The sequence below is a fragment of the Chaetodon auriga genome, chromosome 22 (assembly GCF_051107435.1).
Source record: "Chaetodon auriga isolate fChaAug3 chromosome 22, fChaAug3.hap1, whole genome shotgun sequence".
In the NCBI taxonomy this organism is placed as follows: Eukaryota; Metazoa; Chordata; class Actinopteri; order Chaetodontiformes; family Chaetodontidae; genus Chaetodon; species Chaetodon auriga.
In genome coordinates, this window is record NC_135095.1 from 16,234,857 (window position 1) to 16,256,892 (window position 22,036).

At 45.4% G+C, this 22,036-nt stretch overlaps 2 protein-coding genes across 2 annotated transcripts; both read left to right on the plus strand.

The window, feature by feature from the left end:
* Positions 1-28: 28 nt before the first annotated feature.
* fgd6 (FYVE, RhoGEF and PH domain containing 6) lies at positions 29-18,595 on the plus strand. The gene is made up of 21 exons (XM_076722253.1): positions 29-276; positions 2,078-4,154; positions 7,003-7,114; positions 8,071-8,138; positions 8,224-8,254; positions 10,598-10,749; positions 11,682-11,838; positions 12,006-12,093; positions 12,809-12,859; positions 12,948-13,006; positions 13,091-13,162; positions 13,557-13,625; positions 13,800-13,883; positions 14,227-14,306; positions 14,421-14,523; positions 14,615-14,758; positions 14,844-14,946; positions 15,352-15,446; positions 15,559-15,687; positions 15,773-15,921; positions 16,866-18,595. Exons 1-21 carry the CDS (start codon positions 267-269, stop codon positions 16,906-16,908), a joined length of 3,876 nt encoding a protein of 1,291 aa, XP_076578368.1. The 5' UTR covers positions 29-266; the 3' UTR covers positions 16,909-18,595.
* A 1,004-nt stretch (positions 18,596-19,599) lies between these two features.
* ndufa12 (NADH:ubiquinone oxidoreductase subunit A12) lies at positions 19,600-21,616 on the plus strand. The gene is made up of 4 exons (XM_076722419.1): positions 19,600-19,724; positions 20,681-20,766; positions 20,918-21,005; positions 21,359-21,616. The coding sequence occupies exons 1-4, from the start codon at positions 19,636-19,638 to the stop codon at positions 21,537-21,539; spliced, it is 444 nt and encodes a 147-aa protein (XP_076578534.1). The 5' UTR covers positions 19,600-19,635; the 3' UTR covers positions 21,540-21,616.
* The last annotated feature ends 420 nt before the right edge of the window (positions 21,617-22,036 follow it).

A 22,036-nucleotide genomic window follows, 5' to 3' on the forward strand; every position in this document is an offset into this window, starting at 1 on the left:
TGTTTTGTTTCGTTGTGCTGTACTGGACACTGTTGGGAAAAGCACAGTGGCTGAAAACTTCGGGAAAAATGGAAAAAGTAACAAGCGCAAAGACTTTATCCGAGCATCCGCTGGCGAGATAAGGGACAACAGCGATGGATCTGCATGTTTTCTCCGTGGAGTGGTCTTCAAACTGACAATGGTGTCGAAGGAGAAAAAAACGCAGATTTTCTCGCAATTCCATTGAAAGCATATTTACTCATGGAGAAAGGAGCAAGTCGGGAGTCATGAGCACAGGTTTGTTTCGTGGGGGAGCTAACTTAACTTAGCAAAACCCTGCTGTGCAAGCGCCCGTTGAGGTTAGCTTAAAACTAAATAATGTTCCAAATACTTCTCGAGCTTATTCGCAGAGACTGAAAAAGTTTGCAGATTGAATGTTATAACGGACGGTAGCATCCACTCTATTTTTACTCTGCCACAGTTAGCTAATTACAGTTTTTCTTAATAACAGCTTTCAGAGATGTATAAAAGAGGAAAGGCTTCAATTTGAGCGCTTTCTAAAAACGCCATCATAACTCACAATCAAAAATGTCCCTTTCCGTTGGATATTACAGCTACTGTTGGAGCTGGAGGGGGTTAAATCCTTTGTCTTAAAACATCTGTCCTGCTGTTGATGCAACAAGTCGGACTCGATAATACACTGCACTGTTAACATATCCTATAAAACAGTTAACATTTGCTTGGACGAAGAGTTGTGTCCTTTATGAATTCGTGTCACCAAATTGGACAAGTGCCATAGAGTTTTTTTTCTTTTTTTTTATGATTGTTCTTTCCACGACATGAGCTGTTTCAGTCCAGATACCTGGTAGTGCCTATTATAGCGACAACATAAGGCCAAATTCCGCTCAAAAATCTGTTTGTCTGGTCGGCGTATTATCTCTGAGGACATCGTTTATTAACTTTGATGGCATTGTTAGCATGTAGTTTCAAATTCGGCATATAGATAAACGACAAAGTAACAGTTGGATAAAGTTTTGAATTGGTTCTCCCAGCTCGTTACCGCAATCAATGGTGAATTTTACTATAACTGTGGGTGAACCACCATTTAAAGTTGAAATTTTCTGAAAAGGTGTATGCCGAATTAAAAAGCAACTCTCATTGATTAGTACACATAGATAATTACTGCCTCTTTATGTAGATATTTTTGTTTTTAAGCCCAGTAACGTTATATTTAGTGTTTTTTGAACGGAGTTTGGCGAGGCGCTGCCCGCAAAGTCAGAGCAGCGTGTATCGGAGGCAGAGCGGTTTTTTGGTCGTTGGCCTTTTCGGAAACATCCGCTCGATGACTCCACTTCTCGTGGTGTCAGCCAGCCAAGAGTTTCAGCCAGTAGAGCGGAAAATATGGCCTACAATCACAATTCACAGCTTTTTATTGGTGTGGAGCCTCTGTTTTTTATTTAAACTTTATTTAACCAAGATAATCCCAGTGAGAGTGTTTCATCAACTTCAAATATTAGTATAACATTAGTATTTATTCATAGTATATATTTAGTAGTTCCATATGGGGGGAGCAGACCATAAAATATGACTTTTACAAATACAAGAACACGACAGAAAACTATAATATCGGTTGCTGTATGAAGTGCAGTAATATCACACTTCTCAAGAACAGGAAGGCTGGGACAACACATGTGAATCTGAATTGAATGACCCAGTTTTCCTTTGTATTTGCTGCCACCAGTGTGTTGTAAGCCCTTCAGAACTCATGTCTCAGATAATTACTTCAAGATAAATCAACATGGTTGAGCCGATGTGACAAGAGTTCCATCATTTTGTTAAAGCTACAGATCCTAAATTTGATCCTGGAATTTATTTTGCGCATAACTCCAACCCTCAGTTCTTCCCCTCTGACCCTAAGACTGACCTCTTGCCCCTTGGTTTAACCACAGCTTGCAGCTGTCGAAGCTTATATTCACAGAGGGGTGGATGAAGCATGTTTTTATGTGCAGTGTTGGTGATGCATGATTCACTCCAAAGGAAGTGTGAGTAAATGATTTTTGACTTTCCTGTAAATCTCCTCCTTCTTCTTTACTTGCAGGTGTGAAGAAGCCTCCATTAGCTCCCAAACCTAAACTCCCTGCTGCCACCAAACCCTCTCCCCCGCCCATCGCCCCCAAACCAGGTCTCCTCTCTCAGTCTTCGGTCATCTCCCAACCGTCCCCGTCTACTCTCAAGAGGACAAAACCGGCTGTTGCTCCCAAACCATGCATCCCCAAATCCACAGCCTCGTCTCCCCCTGTTTCACCCCCACCACCCAAACCCAGCGAACCCCTTATCCTATCTCAGGAACAGGAGGAGGCTTTAGGTGATAGCCTCTCGCTTCTCAACTCCAAAAATGGGATTTTATCAGAGACGATCAAACGTGAATCGGATTACATCATCCCCACCTGCGCCTGTGGGCTCGACGACTGTTCCCAGTACCATCATCTGGAAAATGGAAGCACGGCTGAGATTGGGAGCGATTTGCACAAAGAGCTGTTGCAGAATGGGATTTCCACAGAAGGATTCACAGGGACGAGCCCACAAGAGAAAACAGAACACCAGGGGGAGGGCGTAGCTGCAGAGAAGAGTGAAGGCGGAGGGATGAGCAGAAAGCCCAGGGATAAACCTCAAAGACAGAGACACCTGGATAAGGTATTGGTCAACAAAGAGGAGCAGAAGGGGAAAGCTTCAGAGACTGTAAAACATCAGGAAAGTGCTGCTGCTGCTGAGTCTGATGTTTCAAAAGCAGATGTTCAGACTGAAAACACAGATTTAACAGACTCTAAATCAGCCTGTGATGTTGCAGGCAGCATCATTGTCTCTCCAAGCGTCGCTGCTCATGAATCCTCTGCAGAAATCTCTCAGGTAGAACACGGCGAGTCTGTCAGCACAGCATCTCCCCCCAGGTCACACCCTGACCTGCAGGTCCCCGCTGCCCCCAGTAAGCCTCTCCCGATCCCTCAACCACGTAAACTTAAAAAGCCCGCCCTGGTGAGGCAAGATGGCATGGAGGGCGGCGCCCAGGATCAGGTGGCGGAGGATCAAAAACGGGGGCTTGAGACGCGAGAGGCTGAGGGGACGCTGAGTCTAGCTGGTCCGTCTCTTAGTTCGGAGGGCGAGGAGCTGAAACAGGACACATGTGACGACCTTTTACCCCAGAAAGACTCAGGTTTGGGAGATGAAGAGGCCAACGCGCCCGTCCCCCCTCCTCGACAGACCTCCCTCTCTCCTCGCCTCCACAGGACAGTCCACATGCTTCCCTCTCTAAACAAAAACACCTCCCACTCCTTAGTCTTGCTCTCCCAACCTGACTCCATGAGCCACAAGAAAGAGGATGAGGAGCACCGGGTGCAGGAGGATGAAGAGGATGGGTACGGCGACTTTGAGCGCTACCCAATCACTCACAGCCTTCCCAAACAGATCAAACTGGGCTGTCACCCTCCGCTGGCGAACACGAGGAAGGCCTTCTCCACCGAGGACCAGCAGTCGCCGAGGGCGCCGCCCAGAAAACCTCAGAGACACAGCCTGCCGGCGCCCCCACCACCCTCCATGTGCCCTCCTGCTCCTCCACATGCTAACACCCCCATGAGGGAGCTGCCCGCGCCTCCTCAGGAGAAAACAGCCTGGCGCTTCACCCGACCCTGTGTGACCTTCTTCAGCCGGCAGATCCCCACCAGGAGCAGCGTGCCGCCAAAGAGCCGAGCGCCAGCTTTGGGGGGCAAGCAGAGGGCGCAGTCCTTCTCTGCAGCCGACCTGGCAACCCGGGCCGACTCTCAAAAGAGGAGCATCTCTTTCCGGAAGCTGCTGGAGCTCAGGCTGTCTGTCAAGATGCTGCCAAAGCTGCTGGCCAAGGGGGGCCAGTCTCTGGACTGTACCAGTGTGGAGTCAAACAGGGGGGAGAAAAGCCTGGAGCGGCCCAAGAGCTGCATAGGGGAGGCTGATATCTGTGGAGAAGGTGAAGAAGAATCAGTGGAGTATGAGAACGTGCCTCTGTATGAGGAGATCCCTGAGTACATGAACCTGCCGTTTCACAGCGCGAGGCTGGGCTGGCCACACGACCCCGACGCCGCCGACTCAGACATCTATGAGGTCCAGGATCCATATCACAGATACCAGGACCATGAGTACGAGAGGTACGCTATTTCACATGTCTACAAGTTTGTGCACATCTTGTTTAAAGGTGCAGCTAATCATTCTTTTTATTCTTGATGGGTCGGCCTATTTTTAGTACTCCTTTCTGTCACTTTGTGCATTTATTATGAAAGAGATGAGAATAATGTAGGAAAGACGGAGACAGACAACCTGCAACAAAGCGGAATTCAAACCTGGAACATTGCCTCTTCCTCCAGGCTCACTCCAGCTCCAGCTCATTTATATTCAGGCCAAACCCCCCAAATTTTGCATTTACAGTGACAGAAATGTCATGACATGTTATGACATGTCACATTCAAGACGCTAGAAACAGAAAAAATGTTTGTCCTAAATTACTTAAAGCATTAATCAGTTATCAGAATTGATGATATGTTGTTGACACCTAATAGATTAATTAGTTTGAATTCTTCTTTCTGGGGCGATTCAGCAGTAACTGGTGTATCTAAAGCTGATTTATCGTCTCAGTCAAAAGAACCTCTGGAAACATGTCTGTTAAACAGCCATTGTCCATGAAGTTTCCCAGTTCAAGAAAAAAGACATTATCACAGTACGATGAACAATGGCTGCTTGTATTCGTGTGTGTGAGGAGAAGAAGAGCCTGAAAGTGGACGTGGGCCTGAGGTCCAGACCTGCAGCGCAGCACTTAACTCCTGCCGCCTCCCTGTAATTTCAGCTGACCTGCAGCTTCAGCCGCCGTGTGCGACAGGTTGCACAGGTGACATTAGCGGTTCGTGTTTACAGGAGGGTGAAAGTCAGCCTTTGAGCCAGTGGCACTGAATTTGAATAGAGCATTGATGTGCAGCAGGTCGGCCTGTTTTCCTGTGGGTTATTTTCAGTGGCCGGGGCAGGAAATGTCTGAGAATCGCAGAAACGCCACACAGCTCTCTAGAACAGGGAAAATAAACCTCCAGCAACCACCAGCCTCCTCCTCCTCAGGCTGCCCGCCCTCGCGCTGTGTTTAGCCTCTTCCTAACCTCATCACTCCATTTTTCTGCGCCGTGTCTCCGTGAGAACATGTGAAGTGACTTCTGTTTGCATCCCGGTTAAGTCGCCGTTTTGCATCACGCCTATAGAAACGCAGCGGTTTGCAGAGGGCTGCACACGGAAGGAGCGAAATATTTAAGGAAAGCTAAATATTTAAGTTGAAGTTAAAAAAGAGGCTGTAAAGGACATTGAACAGATGAAAGTACATAATGACAGTATCTCATGAAGTAAACTGGACTTGATTTATTGTGGGAAGATCAACAACAACCTCAAAACCTCCAGCAGTGAACCAGTTTCAGGATGTTGTAGATCCAGTTATTTCTTGGTGTCTGCCACAGAGCAGCTGCTCGCCAAAGTGCACAGAAGTTCATCGCATGAATCAGTTATTTGTTAATGTTTTTCCAACAGATCACCTCTGCAGTGAAGATAACGCATCAGAAGTGCTTTTAAATTGAGCTGCAACTCGCGATGTTATTCATCATCAAGTCATTTATCGCTTCCTTTTTCATCAGCTGATTAATTGTTTCGACTAATCTCTTCACCGCCGGCTTCTCGGTCACAGTCGTGCTATATTAAGATCCCACAGAGCCACTCTTCTCTCGACAGGAGGCACAGACTGTTATGATGAGGAGCTGTTCCCATCATAGACGGCATGTGTCTGCCGTCAGACGGCGATGAAGTCGAGGCCACGTTAGGCGACGGTGAGGCGCACCGGTGTGAAATCGGCCGTTAGAACAATTAAGATGTTCCCTGCTTCTTAATTCTGTCTGGTATGCAGAGTGGTTAGCTCGGTGTTTGTGTGCTGGAGAGGAGAGAGAGAGTGGATCTGTAGTGTTTCCCAGGCATCTGAGCCTGTTAAGTTTATGTAAGTACCCTCAGGCTGTAAACAAGTGGCGCTCTGTGCCTGACCCAGTGTGTTGGAATGCTCCGCTATAGAGAAAGCATAAGGGAGAAAGAAGCTGAGGAAGAGTGAGTGTGTCTTGCGATTTAGGTAAAAGAGGCTGTCGGGAGGCAGGGAAGAAAAAGGAAGTGGGGAGAGCGGGCTATTGCTGATGAGAGTGAAAGGAAATGTGAGAGTTTTTGGAGTCCCACAGTCTTTCCTATCTAATATTTATTCTGAGCCATCACTCTGTGCTCCGTCTGCAGGCTGTGCAGGAAGTGCAGAGAAACAGCAGCACGAGGCCTGAAGAAGCCACAACGAGACACATTAAATCCTCCTGCTTGAAATCAGACGGCTTAAATCTACAGATGAGAGCGTGATCAAAACATTAGCGACACACAAACACATGTTGCTGCTTGCACTGACCTGGCGGAGGTTTGTGGGTAGAGTCGAGCCGGCGGCTTGTCTGCCAGCAGCACGCTCGATAAAGACACGGCAGACTCTGATCTTTTCGTTCAGTTCAGTTCAAAGATCCGTCGTCATTGATTATGTATTGTTGGGTCTTTTCTTCCTAAGCTAACTGTTTGCGTCACTGTTCAAATGCAGAACATTTCCTGCTTGGAGTCGTGTGTGAATGGGAACACGATCGATATTCAGGCCAGTTTCCTGCCTCAGGACCTCATAACCTTTCAGGGACATGCCGATACGTCTGTGTCGTGAATGAAAGCAGCGACATTGCAGAGACAAACACATAAAGGGTCTGTCTGACGAAAAAAAACAGAGCGAGTGAACCAATCACAAGCCTCCGCTGATGATGTCTCCTTCAGATTCGTGTGTTCTTCCTTGTGCTGAATGTGCGTCTCTCATTTAATTGGATCATGAAAAACCATGATTGAATCTTCCTCTGGCTGTCGCTCCGGCTGTTTGTGGCGTTGAACGTGTGGCCTTTGTGTTTTGGCGAGCAGTGACTGGCTGAGGCAGGACGTCCACTCTGAGGAGGAGGAGATCCACAGCTCAGATGAAGAGGACAGCAGCTCCACCTCCAGCAAGGAGCACCTGGACGAGGCAGACCGACAGGTAATCAGTCACCTCCTCTAAACTGAAAGGGCAGTTCAGACGTGAAGCAGCAAAGGTGATAAAGTCATAAAATAATTAGGTGTGCATAAGAATGAAACTGAAAGATTTGCCAGTCCTGATGACCAACATATAAGACAGAGAAGCTCAGAGCTTAAAAAAGAAAAACAGTAAATGCTCTGTACACTCTGATGCATCAGTAATATTAAAATAATGATGTGAATGTTGAAACAGTCACAGGAGCCGTTTTCTTTTCTTACGGCTCTGATTCTAAAGAAGTTCGGACGCTGTGAAAATCAGCTCCTTTTCAGACGCCGTGCCAACATATTAACACCTGACAACGACGCCTCGTATCACCGACCGAGCCGGAGATTGTGCACACGTTCGCTGCCAAGTGTGTTCACTGCCTGTCACAGCTTTCCAGAAGAGGGTGTGTGTGTGTGTGTTAAAGGGGGGGGATGGTGAGCAAACACAGAAGGTTACAGGCTCAGGAATAGCTCTGTCACTGACTGAAAGAGGGTTTTTTTCTTCCTTTCATCGTCCTGTGTGACCCTCTCCATGATACTGTCAGCGCCTGTGTCTGATGCCACTCAGAGCTCCGGGGTATCGCAAATACAGGCTCCGGTGGGACCAGTAGGACATTTCAGTCTGACGGGGGCCAAGGCCGCTGTCCAAATTAAGTCATTGAGAGACCGCCCCATTACCATTCAACAACACACACCAAGAGAAAGGCACAGGGAGAGGGGAGAGAGGGGGAGAAGGGAGAGGTCGGCGCTGCTCTCTCAGGCCTGGTCGAGCTCGTTTGGAGGGCTGTGAACTCGATCCTGATGCTCGAAACGGGATCCGCTGATCATGGTGATTTGCAGCGAGCCCGTGAGTGATCGGCGTCGTGCTTTGGCGAAGTCGGTCGCTGTTGGCATTTCTGTCGCGCTGCTTAACTGATTTCTCCCCTTTTTCAGCAAGAGGATGAGATGAAGAGGAAGAAGGTGGTGCACATCGCCCAGGAGATCATGAGCTCAGAGAAAGTGTAAGTGGTCCCTGCTCCAATCTCAAAAGGCCCGAATGTGCTGAACTTCATGCTCGTAACGGATGTTTTTCTGCTCCCTCGTCAGGTTTGTGGATGTCCTGAAGCTTCTTCACATAGTAAGTGTCTTATTTACTGAAGAGTTACATTAAAGGAACATTTTTACGAGTTGTTTCTGCAGTCAGTGTTTTCTCACCCGCGCACATGATTCTTTTGAACGGTGATCAAAGCCTTTTCCAGGGGATGGACACGAATTAATGAGGTCTTGGCTCATGTTATCTTTGCTCAAGTGCCCGTTCAGAGTTGAATAACGCCGTTGCTTCACAGCTGAGGCTTTTAAAGCTGCTGCGTTGGGGGTTTTTGGTTTCCTGGGGGCGGCAGTGGGCAGGCAAACGCATGGCCGCAAGTGGGCAGGCGGCGCTTTGATCAGCCCAATGACGGGGAGCGCTGTCAGGCCATAGTGTGTGTGTGTGTGTGCAAGAAAAAGAGCGTGAGTGAGTTAAAAAGAGACTTATTAGCTTGTCCTCGGCTAAGGTTTGGCTCTGTTGAGGGCGAGCTGTGTTGTTGAAATGGCAAAAAGTTTGTTTCCCAGCTCGATTTTTATTGATAATTTCATGTTGAATGAGGGGCTCCGCTGGCTGTCCGCTCAGCGCCGACTCTGGAAATGCTAAACAAACAAAGTGGCTCCAACCTACAACGCAACACTATTCCAGCCAATCGGCAGCAGGTGCTGGTGCTGCAGTGGAAAGATTTCTTTTGTAGATGTTATATTTCAGTATGTGTGTTAAAAATCTTGTCGCAATTATTCTGCATATTTTCTTTGGTAACCGCGAAGAGTTATTTCCACACAAATGCTAAAATGCTGTCGTATCACCCTTCATGTTGCGCGCTTCTCTGTTTTGAATGAAGGCTAACAGGAACCATGTGACGCGGTGACGTATGGATGTTGACATGACGAGAGCCGTTTAGGTTGTCCCTGCCCAGCTCTGTGGACATGAGGTCTGACGTGTTCGAATGGCTGCCAGAAGCGACTTCCTGTGTTTTTTCTTCTGTGTTTTTGCGTCTTTTGCGCTCTGCCTTTGTTTATGTGGAGGACTCGGTCGGTCTGTCCCGAGGGGAATCCCAGGTGAGAGGGTTAAACCCGCCCCGAGGGTCGAGGGCCCACCTGTCTGGGGCCTCAGACGTGGCTTTAGCGAAAACGCCGCAGGATTAGTAGAAAACGCCGTCCTGTGGCTGACGGGGGGGAGGGCGAGGCGCGCAGCTCTGTCCAAGAAAAGAGGTCAGATGGCATTCTTCTGTGTCCGCGGACGGCCTGGCCGGGCAGCAGCTGCTTCCTCAGGCCGCAGAGACGACCTCCAGACACACACATGCCTTAGATAATCCTCTGTGTGTGCGTGTGTACGTGCACAGGTGGGTGCGTGGGTGACCATGTGTGTGCATACTTGTGGCAAGTCATCCAACCGATGTGTTTACATTTTTTTGTCCCTTTTTTGAAGTTGGTTTATTTGTGACCAAAGTGTGTGTGTGTGTGTGTGTGTGTGTGTGTGTGTGTGTGTGTTTGTGTTTTGTGAATATTAAGACGGTAGTTTGCGAGTCCATCTGAGGGAGCGGAGGGGACTGAAAGTGGGCGCCGTTTCCCTTCCCCGTTAACATGGATGCTGTTTTTTTTTTTTTTTTTTCTGCTCTTCGTTCAGCTCTTTGTGCTCTTTGGGTTATTTGTGTGTCTGCTCTGGTCACAGGAGGGCGCAGGGATGTGCACGAGTGCTGGGAACTGGACACTTGCTAATTATGTGTGTTGTTGTTGTTGTTGTTGTTGTTGTTGTTTGTTGCTTATAATGGATGTGTTAATGATCTCAGTAATGCTTCACACTGCTGCACTGATAAATGTTTGCTAAACGGCCTTTTTAAGCAGCGAACAGGCTGAACATCAGCCGTCATTCAGTGTGTTTATTCATAAAGATAAACAAGACACAAGATAAATGATAATGACACACGACCTCACGGTACATCTATAAAAAAGACGTTACTGATAGACGTGCTGTTGACTGTGACTGTCGTCTTTCATCACGTGTTAATTTTACAGCTAAATGAATGTGTGTGTGCGTGTGTGTGTCTGTGTGTGTGTGTGCGTGTGTGTGTGTGTGTGTGTGTGTGCGTGTGTGTGTGCTTCGGAGAAAACACATTAAGCAGGACGTGGGGATCCTGCGTGGCCTCCCTGCTTCCTTCCAGGTTGATGTGTGTGTTGGCCGGCCGGACAGAGCGGAGGGTGCTGACTCAGCTCTGCGTGTGTGTGTGTGTTGTAAAGTGCATGTGGAGATGTGGGTCAGGGGCCAGTTTGCGAGGTGATAAGCAGGTGTTCCCGCAGCACGCCGTGTTGTCATGCGTCACCCCACCCTGTGCAGCTGCGTGTGTGTGTGTGTGTGCATGTGACATAACATCCCTCACCCTCTGCGGCTCTTCAGGACTTTCGGGATGCTGTTGCCAAGGCAACCCGTCAGAATGGGAAGCCGGTGGTCGATGAGCGGATCCTCAGCCAGATCCTGTATTACCTGCCGCAGCTCTACCAGCTGAACAGAGACCTGCTGAGGGAGCTGGAGGAGAGAGTGGCACACTGGTAACACACACACACGCACACACACACACACACACACACACACACACACACAAACCTTTTATTGATATAAATAATAATGCCTAAAATATTTATAGGGCTTAGTGTGACATCTGCTTGGTGGATATCATGCTCTGTGTGTCCAGCGGAGGCGTTCACTGAGTCACGATGTGGCTTTCTCTTTCGTCTACGTTTGTTTACCTTTTGGCAACTTTAACAGTGAGCTGAGTTCGCTGTTAGCCGTTTGTAATCTGCTAATGGATGTCCGGAAAGCTCTCAGTGGATTACTTTAATCCTGAGGAGATCGTCTCATGGTTCTCAGGCTCGCTGTGCAGTTAGGAGTTGTGTGATTTCTAAGAGGATTTCTGGAAATGCTCCGGTGATGGACGGCGGAGACGCGTCAGTCACCCTGAGTGTAAAATATGAGCATCATGATTGAGTTAAGACTCCAGGAGTAGAACATTTCTCAATGAATATCAGGCACTTGGACGCTCTCCAAAGTGCACCTCACAGTTTAAAAACCCCGCACTTAAACCACTTAAAGAGCAGTTTAAACAAAGGTGAGCGATCAGGTCATCATCCAAACTGTCCGTAGTCGATCTTAGATGTTTGATTTTACAGAGCGGCTTCGACTTCCTGTAGTTGCTGTCATCTCGCGGTCTTACAGTGCGCTTAGCATTTTAATGGACAGTTTGGTTGTGTTCACTGTTATTTGTCTTCCAAATAAGTGTTTTACCCACCATGTGTTTAACTGGAGGCTTGTTCACAGCCTCTCAGATCATGGTTGGTTCTCACGCTGCTGAAGGCTTCAGTTGATTGATTGTAGCTTTGACAGTGAACTCAGTTGTTAGTTGTCTTTCCTTTCTCTTACGTTTTGCTGCCGCAGCACTGCATGACTCGCTTTTCACTGGCTCTCTATGTCCGTCTGGTCACAGGAGCGATCACCAGAGACTGTCGGACATCTTTGTCCAGAAGGGTCCTTACCTGAAGATGTACTCCACCTACATCCGCCAGTTTGACAACAACGTGGCTCTGCTGGACGAGCAGTGCAGGAAGAACACGGCGTTCGCTGCCGTGGTCAAAGAGTTCGAGGTAGAGCCGGACAGAGGGTTGTGTGTTTGCTTTTACTGTGTGTGTGTGTGTGTGTGTGTGTGTGTGTGTGTGTGTGTGTGTGTGCGTGTTGTTTAGTAGACATTAAGCAGTCGATTGGGAGTTTCAGTGTCTGTAAACGACTTTCTGCTGTTTGTTCTTTGTCTCAGATGAGTCCAAGATGTGCCAGCCTGGCTCTGAAACACTACCTGCTGAAACCAGTGCAGAGAATCCCTCAGTACCAGCTGCTGCTCACAGGTACACACACATACACACACACACACACACACACACACACACACACACACACACACACACTCCTTCTTCTGGTCTGTTCTGCAAAGCTCTGCACTCTAAAGGTCAAGACTTTATCGAATTACGGCTGTCTTTTATTGACAACACGTGAATGAAACTCGGACTGAGGTCAGGTCCGTCCGTTGTGGTTTCGTTCAGGTTTCGGTGCCGTACTGACACCTGGTGGACAATCACAGGAACAGAAGCCTGTTTGACATCAGAGGCAAATTCTGCAGAACAGATTTCACTTGTTCAGAATACCTTGACGGACAGGGACAGACTGTCTGCACACTGAAAATGAGGAATTTTTAGACTGTGGTATTTCTACTTTTACTTAAGTAAAGGATGTGACTGCTCCTTCTACCTGTGATCAACAAAGAGCGAATAAGAAAATACTACAAAGTGTATTTTTAGCTTTATTTCTTCCCCTGGTGTTTGTTTCTTCCCGTGCATATTCTGGCCTGCAGCCCCTTCTTTAAGGCATTATGAGTTTTCTCTCTTCATAGCAAATTGCTGATAATGACTCTATGTAATCTGTTCTGTTCACTCAAATCATGGTCAAACCTCAGATTGTGCTCATTTCAGTGGATGGACAGCCTCCTTCTCCTTTTCTCTTTCTGTGCATACTAATCCACCTCTTCTTGTCAAAATGAATGTACGCCTCTTTGCTCTTTTCCAGATTATCTGAAGAACCTCCCAGAAGACTCGGAGGATTATAAAGACACACAAGGTGAGATAAAGGCCAGCACACACCAGGACGGTCATTGGTGACGCACGCAGAGAGAAACACTAATGTTTTATGTTTGCTGTCCGTGCAGCTGCCCTCAGCATCGTGAAAGAAGTGGCCAACCACGCTAACGATATTATGAAACAAGGGGTAAGACCTCACTCCACAGCAGCTTTACGAGTTGTCTGAATTAGCCTCTTTGCTTCTGCTCACCGCTCTGATGTTGTGTTCCAGGATAACTTTCAGAAGCTGATGCACATTCAGTACAGTCTCAACGGCCACCATGAGATCGTTCAGCCGGGCAGAGTAAGTGTTTCCAGGAATAACTCTGGAAAAAAGCATTTTCACGCACAGACTCTCTGACAAATACACGTGTTAGTGATTTTTAGACAACCTTCCTTTGTCTACATTTGATAAATACAAGACACAGAAACACAACATTCAGTTGTTTATGTTTTCTGCACAGAAATTCATATTTTACAGAGTTCAAACACAAAGACTTCAGACGTAGCTGCTGCTTAGCATTTCAATCTTATCAAAGTAAACATAAAAAAACACTGAATAATACACACTGAGCAGGTCTCATGTCTGATCATAATCAACACAGCAGACGGACTCCCACCATCGGTTTCGTGCCTTGTTTTAAATTAGTTTTGAGTCTAATCTTAGTTTTAGGATTTGTGTTTGTCCATGTTTGCAGGTGTTTCTGAAGGAGGGCACTCTCATGAAGCTGTCCAGGAAGGTCATGCAGCCACGGATGTTCTTTCTGGTGAGCGATTAATGTGCAGGAAAATTGTTTTGGACTAAATCCAGTTTGTGTTGCACTTTTCCGTTTCTCCTTCCTCTGTTTCCTCTCGAAATGGAGTTAATTACATCTACGGAGGCGCAGCATATTTATATTCTGACTCCTTAAATCTGTTTTCTTGTCTCTGTGTTTCTTCAGTTCAATGATGCACTCATGTACACCACTCCGGTCCAGTCTGGCCAGTATAAACTCAACAGTGTCCTCTCTCTGGCTGGGATGAAGGTGCTGCATTTGAGTCCTTTACTCTCGCTTTGTTCCATAAACTCACTCTGTGTGTTTGTATTCTGTTTTCCTCGACAGAGTCTGATTATTCCTGCTCCTCCTCTGTCCTGTTGTCAGATTTTGTTCCCATGTTAGATCATCTTTATTTTTAATATTTGATTCCATGTTGCATTTTTTATTAGAGCTTCAGCTCTGTTTTTGAGTCCCAGTCCTGTAAATGTGCTCGTGTTCAGATATCAGCTGTAGTGAATTATTGATGTTTGCGGCTCTGCTCGCACATTTTCAGCCGTCCACAGTCTCTGGTCCTAATCTGTTATTTATGGATTTCTGGTGTGTTTTCCAGGTGAGTAAACCCAGTCAGGAGGCCTATCAGAATGAGCTGAACATTGAAAGCGTTGAGCGCTCTTTCATCCTGTCTGCCAGGTCAGTCTCAATCAGCCTCGTCTTCAGCTGTGGCACATCGTGAGCTGGAAACACTTGAATTGGATGTTTTCGCCGTCGCTGAGGGTTCTGACTTGCAGTATTTTGTGCTTGCAGCTCGGCCACAGAGAGAGATGAGTGGCTGGAGGCCATCGCCAAGGCCATAGACGACTACACGAAGAAGAAAATAACCTTCATATCAAGCCGAAGTCAGGAGGAGGTAAAACTGTAAATCTGTGCGGGTGTGTGTGAAGTGTTTTCGAACACACCCTGAATGCGTCCACGTGAACCGTCAATCTCTCTTGACCCAGGCGGAGGGTGTTGTTGACAGCGGGGCCCCTTTAGGTTCGAAGGCCCCCATCTGGATCCCAGACCTGAGGGCCACCATGTGCATGATCTGTACCTGCGAGTTCACCCTGACCTGGAGGAGGCATCACTGTCGCGCCTGTGGCAAGGTCTGCACCGCCGTGACTACCACTGCTGTGACAGCACCTGCTTTAATGAGCCCCTTCTCATCGCTGTTCCACGTGATTCTCACAGGTGGTGTGCCAGGCGTGCTCTGCCAATAAGTACTACCTGGAGTACTTGAAGAACCAGCCGGCACGTGTGTGTGATCACTGCTTTGTCAAGCTGCAGGAGAATAGTGAGTAAACAAGGATTCTGGAAATTCAGCAGCACAGAATCAGCTGTGAAGTCTGGTGAACAAACTCGCTGTTTTAATAAAGACGTCGGTCAATTGTTTATTTAAAAACAATGAATTGACCTTACTACCAATTGCTGTGTGTGTCACTAAAACCTGATATATCTGAAGGCCTGAATATGCTCCCAAATGGACGTGTAGTAGTTCTGTGTTTACTGCTTTCTGGAGTGCGCTTGGAGGACATGGTCCACATCGCATTGACCTTTTAAATGGCTTTTACTAACATTATTAACAATAATAAAAATACAGAATATGATCAGACTTATTCTTTAACATGGTATGGATTATTTACTTTTCGTAGAACCATTTGCTTTTGGTTTCTTGATTGTATTTTAATATTTTTTTTAGGTGACCGCTGTGCTTCAACGTCAGTTTCTCCGATCAAATCTGGAGCTTTCTCCTTCACCAGAAAACAGAAGAAAATCCCTGCTGCACTAAAAGAGGCATGGAACAGACGTTAGCTCTCTAGATTTGCAGAGTACTTTCTGGTGTTGAAATTTGTAATTTTTTGCATCTTTCATGAATCGATTTAATGTTCTCCTGCTGTTTTTCCAGGTTTCTGCCAACACAGAAAACTCCTCCATGAGCGGCTACTTAAACAGGTCGAAAGGCAACAAGAAGCAGTGGAAGAGGCTGTGGTTTGTCATCAAGAATAAAGTCCTGTACACCTACGCTGCCAGCGAGGTACGCACACTGTGTCACTTTATGATCTTCTGAACTCTGTGAAGCTTTTCCACTGCTCTGGCTCAGTGATTATTCCTCCCCGCAGGATGTTGCGGCGTTGGAGAGTCAGCCCTTGCTCGGGTTTTTCCTGAGGGAGGAGAAGAACGGGCCGGCTCAGAAGCTGCAGTTTAAGCTGTATCACAAAAACACGCTGTTCTACATCTTCAAAGCTGACGACATCCCCACTGCACAGAGGTATCTGCATTAAAGCAAAGCCTTAAAGTTGTGATCCAAAAGGTTTCAGTGCGGTTTAACACGACAGCAAACGCTTCTCGAGCAGCTGCATCGTCACAGCAGAAGAGCAGCTGTGTGTCTGTTTACAGTGTCGCCAAACAAACCGGTGACTCAGGAAAGAAGTCAGTCAGTAATAATTACAACTGCAAAACAGAGCGAGCAGTTTTCACACAACAGCAGCAGAGAACAGAAACGTTCGTCACATTGCTGCAATATTTAAAGGTCTGCTGTGCAGGATTTCCAGCTGCGTCATCACTGATGACCCACTAGAAGTGTGTGATGGTGTGTTCACCTGCACAGACTCTGCCTGTTTTGCTCATTTTATTGTTTTGCTGCAGGGCTGCAGCCTGTGGGCAGTGGGTGTGTGGCCCCCAGCCAATGATAGCACAGGTGAAGGAAAGGTAGCGACCTGGCTAATCTGTGACGTCTGTGCCTGAAGCTCAGGAAGCTCCGCTAAATTCTCCCGTCTGAATACAAAAGCAGCAAGCCGAAGTCGCTGTTGGCTTGCTGCCTGCTGTCTGTAGCTCCACAGATGATGAGGCACTGTAATAACGTTATCATCATGACATCTAATTAATGTCTTCTGCAATAACTATTAGTGAGCTATACAGAAGACAGCTAAACTCGCTGGCTAGTTGGAGCCACAGGTAGTCATGTACACTGCTGAGTCACTGCCTGATGTAGCCATGTGATGCTGCAGGTGGTGCGCCGTGCTGTGTTTCAGGGGCAGGATGTGTGTTTCTGGTGGTGTTTGTGTTGACAAACGGTGAACCAACAGCTCCTGCATGGTGAACCTTTAAAAGTGATACAAATTCAGAAATGTGGAAAAAGGGCGTCGTGGTCAGCGCTAACCTCTGAAGTTGAATTTCAGTAGCTGATTATCTGTTTTGTGCTTTTGTCTTCAGATGGATCGAAGCCTTCCAAGAGGCAATGATTCTTGAACAGTAACTCGCTTTTACAGCAGTGAAGTCATATCACAGCACCGGAGCCAGTTGATAGACAACTCACGACCCCTGACTGATCTCAGGTCAGGGGTCACCAGCTCAGGAAGGACTCCGGACGGACAGAAACCCACTGCTGAGCGCCACATACTGTATGTGGAAAACCAGACTGCTTTTCCCTCACAGAGCTTTATTCTGTTTCTCCGAACATTTTTTTTTTTTTTTTTTACCAACAGCTACTGATGCTCAGCAGTGCTGGCTGAGGTCACAGTTAATAGATTGTCACAGCTGTGGGTCAAAGGTCAAGTCCAGAAGCATGTGTGTGGAAGTGAGACAGAACAGTTGTCAGAAATATTTAAAGCCGAGCAAATCCAAGGAAGTCTGGGATTTTTTTATTTTCATTTTTTTTTTACACTGCACACGGATGAAGGAGCTACTTTTGTGTGAAACAAAATATTCAAAACTGACCGCCTTCATTTGAACGTTTTGCTATTGGCCACGTTTTGTAGTTTAAAAGCTACTTTTCATTTTGTTAAGACAAAATCTAAAGATAGAATTCAAAAAAAAAAAAAAATCTGAGTCATGGATGCAAAGTATCGTTGATGTCTGTTTAAGATTTTAACGACGTAACAAGGTGGGATTTTACTGTGAAAATCCAGCTTCTACAAAGCAAACAGGAAGTTGATGTTCTGCTCTCTGATCTCTCTGGTTAAGAGATTTTGCTCCTGTATTTTTAAAGTTGACGTACAAAACATTTAAATCGTGGGTTGAAAAATCAGAATCCTGGAGAAAACTGGAAATGTCGTGTATATTTTTCATACAGTTAAAATGTGTGTTTGCCTTTTTAGCCACAGGTTAGTGGGTAAAACAGTGTATATGGACACGAAACAGCAACAGTGACTTTTTTTTATATGAAAGCCGAGAGCTAATATTTATAAAACAGGGAGATTTATTGTTTGAAAAGCACAGGCTGCCACTTGTTTAGGGAGTTATGGTTTGTTAGGAAATATGTTTCCATCAAAACCGTTGTTCTTTTAAATTTAAAAGAAAACTACTTACAGGAAATGGGCTTTTTAATGAGCAAATACTGTGGAAAGTATGCATGAACTATATTTCTAAGGAAATGCTCAAAAGGAAGAAAACAGTTGGAATTTTGATGCTTGTTTTTGCAGACATTGTGCCTTATATCTCCTGTTTTGAGATAAATTGCAATAATATAGGTGCTCTGTTTGAAATTCTTCACTAAATAAGGATAAATTTCAGCATCCAGTTTGTGCGACTACTCACTTTTTAGCCAGGGTACTCTGGGTTTGTAGTTTTAAAAACAGTAATTTTCCACGTCTGTTTCTTCTTTGTTAAGTTGCCATATGTTGCACTACCCAATTAGGGCAAATAAGTTGATTTTACCATTGAAGAAACCCAAATCCTACTTTTTTAGTGAAGGAATAAAAAGGTTAATACTGACGTTATAGCTGTTTGGCTGTTGTCATCATCCAATGTCATGTGTGCGTCAGTCAGATTTGGGCAGGGAGGTGTAAATGTGTGAGTCAGGAGCTACTAAGCATGCATTTCTTCATGATTGTACATTAACAGTGACCATTTGTAAACTTCTCCTCTATCAGAGTTCAAGTCTCTTATAAGCAATGATTCTAAACTGTCAGGCAACAGTTTTTAATAAAATATATATAAATATATATCTTGTCCTCCTGTATTAATTTCCTGTTCTGGTACTTCAAAGGATGAAAAGCAGTGAACTGTGGAGAGCACACATAATCACAAACCACTGTCACTACTTAATTTCATTGTGCAGACAGACGTATGTGGGAGGCAGTGGTTCAACTGTCTGTCACATGCATCTATCGCCTGGGTCTCCCTTTGAGCAGCCGATCAAAGCGCTGCTTTGAGAGATACTGCATTTTTAATGAGTGAATTTTATTGTGGCTTTATGCTCTACTTCCCCTCCACCCCCTGAGCTGTGACACTGGACCGTGTCAAATCCAGCCTCTCGGGCAGCAAAGGGACGTAGCTCGCAGAGAGACGGTCCTTTAATTAAAAGGCTTGAGTTCAAGTTTGTGTCAGGAAACCTCGGCTCTGCTGCAGAAGCGTCCTCAAGCAACCTGCTGAATGGATTTGCAGATTTGCCTTTTTTTTTGTCCAGGCAACTATTATAGCGGAATCTCAATTTGTCACCTGTTACACATCTTTTATCAATTAGATATTATTTTACTGCAAAAAATACACATATCATATGTATACGTAATGTTTCTTGATAAATTCACAGCATATAAATTGTATATAATCATGAAAACTAACCGGTGTATCTGTGTTACTTATTTGTATCAAGCCCCATCCTATATATAGAAATACGACCAAAATAAAAAGTACAGGGCAAAACAAACCGAACCATCGACAGCGGAGGACTGTCACTAAGTGTATTTACTCAGGTACTGTCCTTTTTCTGCACAGTTTTGAGGTAATTCTACTTGATTTGAGGTTTTGCACTTCTTTGTTTATCTATTTAGTCCAACAATCGATAAGAAATTGTCTATTAAACATTTTTCAACAGGATATGATGCTTCTTTCTAATAGCACACGTTATATTATTCGTATTAAATAAATATTACTTTTATCACACATGTTTGCGTTTGAATAGGGAAATAAAGGTTCCCAGGCTGTATTACTCGGACCTGTTTGGGTGCAGAACGGTCCGTCTCAGTAACACTTCCGTCTCAAGATGGCGGAGTATGTTAACCTCGTCCGAAGGGCTTTCGGGCAGATAGGAGGCCATGGCGGAGTCCGAGGTTTTCTTCTCCAGTTATTCAGGTCAGTTTAGTTAATAAAGGTTTATTGTTGCTCGTGAACCACCGCTGATGGTGTGAGAGCTTCGTAAAGATGCGTGACCCGGGTCTTCTGTTCAGGGCCGAGTTAGCGTGTTGACATCTAACTGAGTCTGGATCTCCAGCAAACGTTTAACGGCGTTAAACCTGTGAAACACCGTTCAGACACTCCCGAACGTTTGATACGTTTCTCTTGCTGGCGTTTGAATGGAAATCTGCGCCAAACTCCATGAAAAAATCCACGAATTTAAGTTAGAGGTCAGCAACAGCAGTGGTGGAAGAGGTACTCAGGAATGTTATTTAAATACAGGTAGTAATACCATAGTGTAGAAATACAACTAAAAGAACTGTATTCACGATTTTACATTAAAGTACAAAAGTATTAGCATCAAAATATACTTAAAATACCAAAAGAAAAAAGAACTCACGCAGAAAGGCCCATTTCAGAGTAATGTTTACTATGTTGCTGGATAATGATTATTGATCCATTAATGTGTTCATCACTTTATTGTTGCAGTGGAGCTCATTTGAATAACTGTATATACTGCTGAGTACCACTGGAGATCAATAGTCTAATCTGAATCTGCAAACGTATTAATAACTTCAGATATGGTATAAATGTAGTGGAGTAAAAGTTTCAGTTGCAGAAAATGGAAATATTGAAGAACCTCAAAATTGTACTTAAGCACAGTACTTCACTGCTGAAGGTCATGATTGATAAATTTAGCTAAAGTCACCAGGTGCTGTTTACCTGAGCACTGTTTCACAATGCTTGTTTTCACAAAGGAAAATGTTGGAAAACGATGTTTTTGAGCACAGATCTGCTTCACTGAGAGTGTTTGCCCCCTTTTGATGAAGAGGACAGGCTTTTGGTTTCTGTTGTCCTTCAGTACATTAAGGTCTTGATGCCAGTCAACCTGACTATCATCATTTCACTGGCAGGGTGAATGATGTGAAGACAGGAACCCTGGTTGGCGTGGATAAATATGGGAACAAATACTATGAGGACAGTAAGCACTACTTCTTCGGTGAGTCGAGTTTCCCCACATGTGCTTTAATTCAAGTCACTAGCAGGGCATTTACATCGCTCTTCTATACCAGCAGACCAACACCTAAAGGATTCTGCACCAGCGTGTGATTTGTTAAATAAACTCTTGTCTGTGTCAAATATGTGTCCAGGACGTCACCGCTGGGTGATCTACACCACAGAGATGAATGGAAAGAACACCTTGTGGGAGGTGGACGGCAGCATGGTTCCAGCTGAATGGTACAACCTGCAGTTTGCTATTGAATTAATACAAATAATGATAATGCAAGCAGTGACCACTTGGGCTGAAACTCATGTTTTTGGGCCAAATTTGGCATGTCTGCTATCCCACATTATAACAGTTCCCCTTTAAATATACAGCATATGATAATGTATTCCTAAATAAAAATTGAGGTTCAGTTTTTGAATCCTAAAACAAGTAGTTGTTTGTAGTGGACTCAGACTGTTAAACTGTACTGCATGTAGATTTAAAAAAAAAAAAAAAAACGTAACCTCAGTGTCATCAAAGACAAAAACCACAAACAAAGTCTCTGTTATGTAAGCCAGCTGCCTCCTCCTTGTTCACTCTTCAGGCATCGCTGGCTGCACTGTATAGCAGACGAGCCCCCCACCACACATCCACCAGAGCCCAAGAAATTCCTGGCTGAGATCCACCAGTTCAATGTGAGCGCCACCCCCCAGCAGTACGTGCCCTACTCCACCACCCGCAAGAAGATCCACGAGTGGGTTCCACCCAAAGCCGGAGCTCAGTGAACTCTCACAGCATACTTGTAAATTATGGTATTCTGCCTCTGTACCCAGCATGTCCTGAATAAAATCTCTATACGACATTTATGATGGCAGTAGCAATCCTTCCGTGAAAACTGTAGTGTTCCCCACAGGCTGAGAATTGATTTGTGGGGGTTTACACGACTATATCCGACATTTCAGTGTCTGCTGCAAACAGGAATAAATGTACAACCTGATCCCTGATTAACATCTGCAACCCCGCAGAAGCCACTGGTGGGTCAGTCTTCAGAGTCTCAAGCTGTGCAGGCGGACTTTGTTTACGTCCACTTCATTTTCAGTCCTAGTAGAGATCCCAAAGTCTCTGAGGAAGCAAATATGTCAGGTTGAATTTTTGGGAAGTGTGTCCAAAATGATGCACAAGACATCTCGAATATAACCTTTTGATTGAAAATGTACTGCATGTCAGCCAGGGGTCCAAAACTCACATTTAACTTACCATTTAAACAAAAGTAGAAAATTGT

Bases quoted from the DNA above. Each gene is read 5' to 3' on its own strand.
- ndufa12 (XM_076722419.1), top strand. From the start codon at position 19,636: ATGGCGGAGTATGTTAACCTCGTCCGAAGGGCTTTCGGGCAGATAGGA. The intron at 19,725-20,680 runs GTCAGTTTAGTT...TTTCACTGGCAG, and splicing joins TTTCTTCTCCAGTTATTCAG to GGTGAATGATGTGAAGACAG. The intron at 21,006-21,358 runs GTACAACCTGCA...TTCACTCTTCAG, and splicing joins AGCATGGTTCCAGCTGAATG to GCATCGCTGGCTGCACTGTA.
- fgd6 (XM_076722253.1), top strand. The intron at 7,115-8,070 runs GTAATCAGTCAC...CCCCTTTTTCAG, and splicing joins TGGACGAGGCAGACCGACAG to CAAGAGGATGAGATGAAGAG. The intron at 15,922-16,865 runs GTATCTGCATTA...TTTTGTCTTCAG, and splicing joins GACATCCCCACTGCACAGAG to ATGGATCGAAGCCTTCCAAG.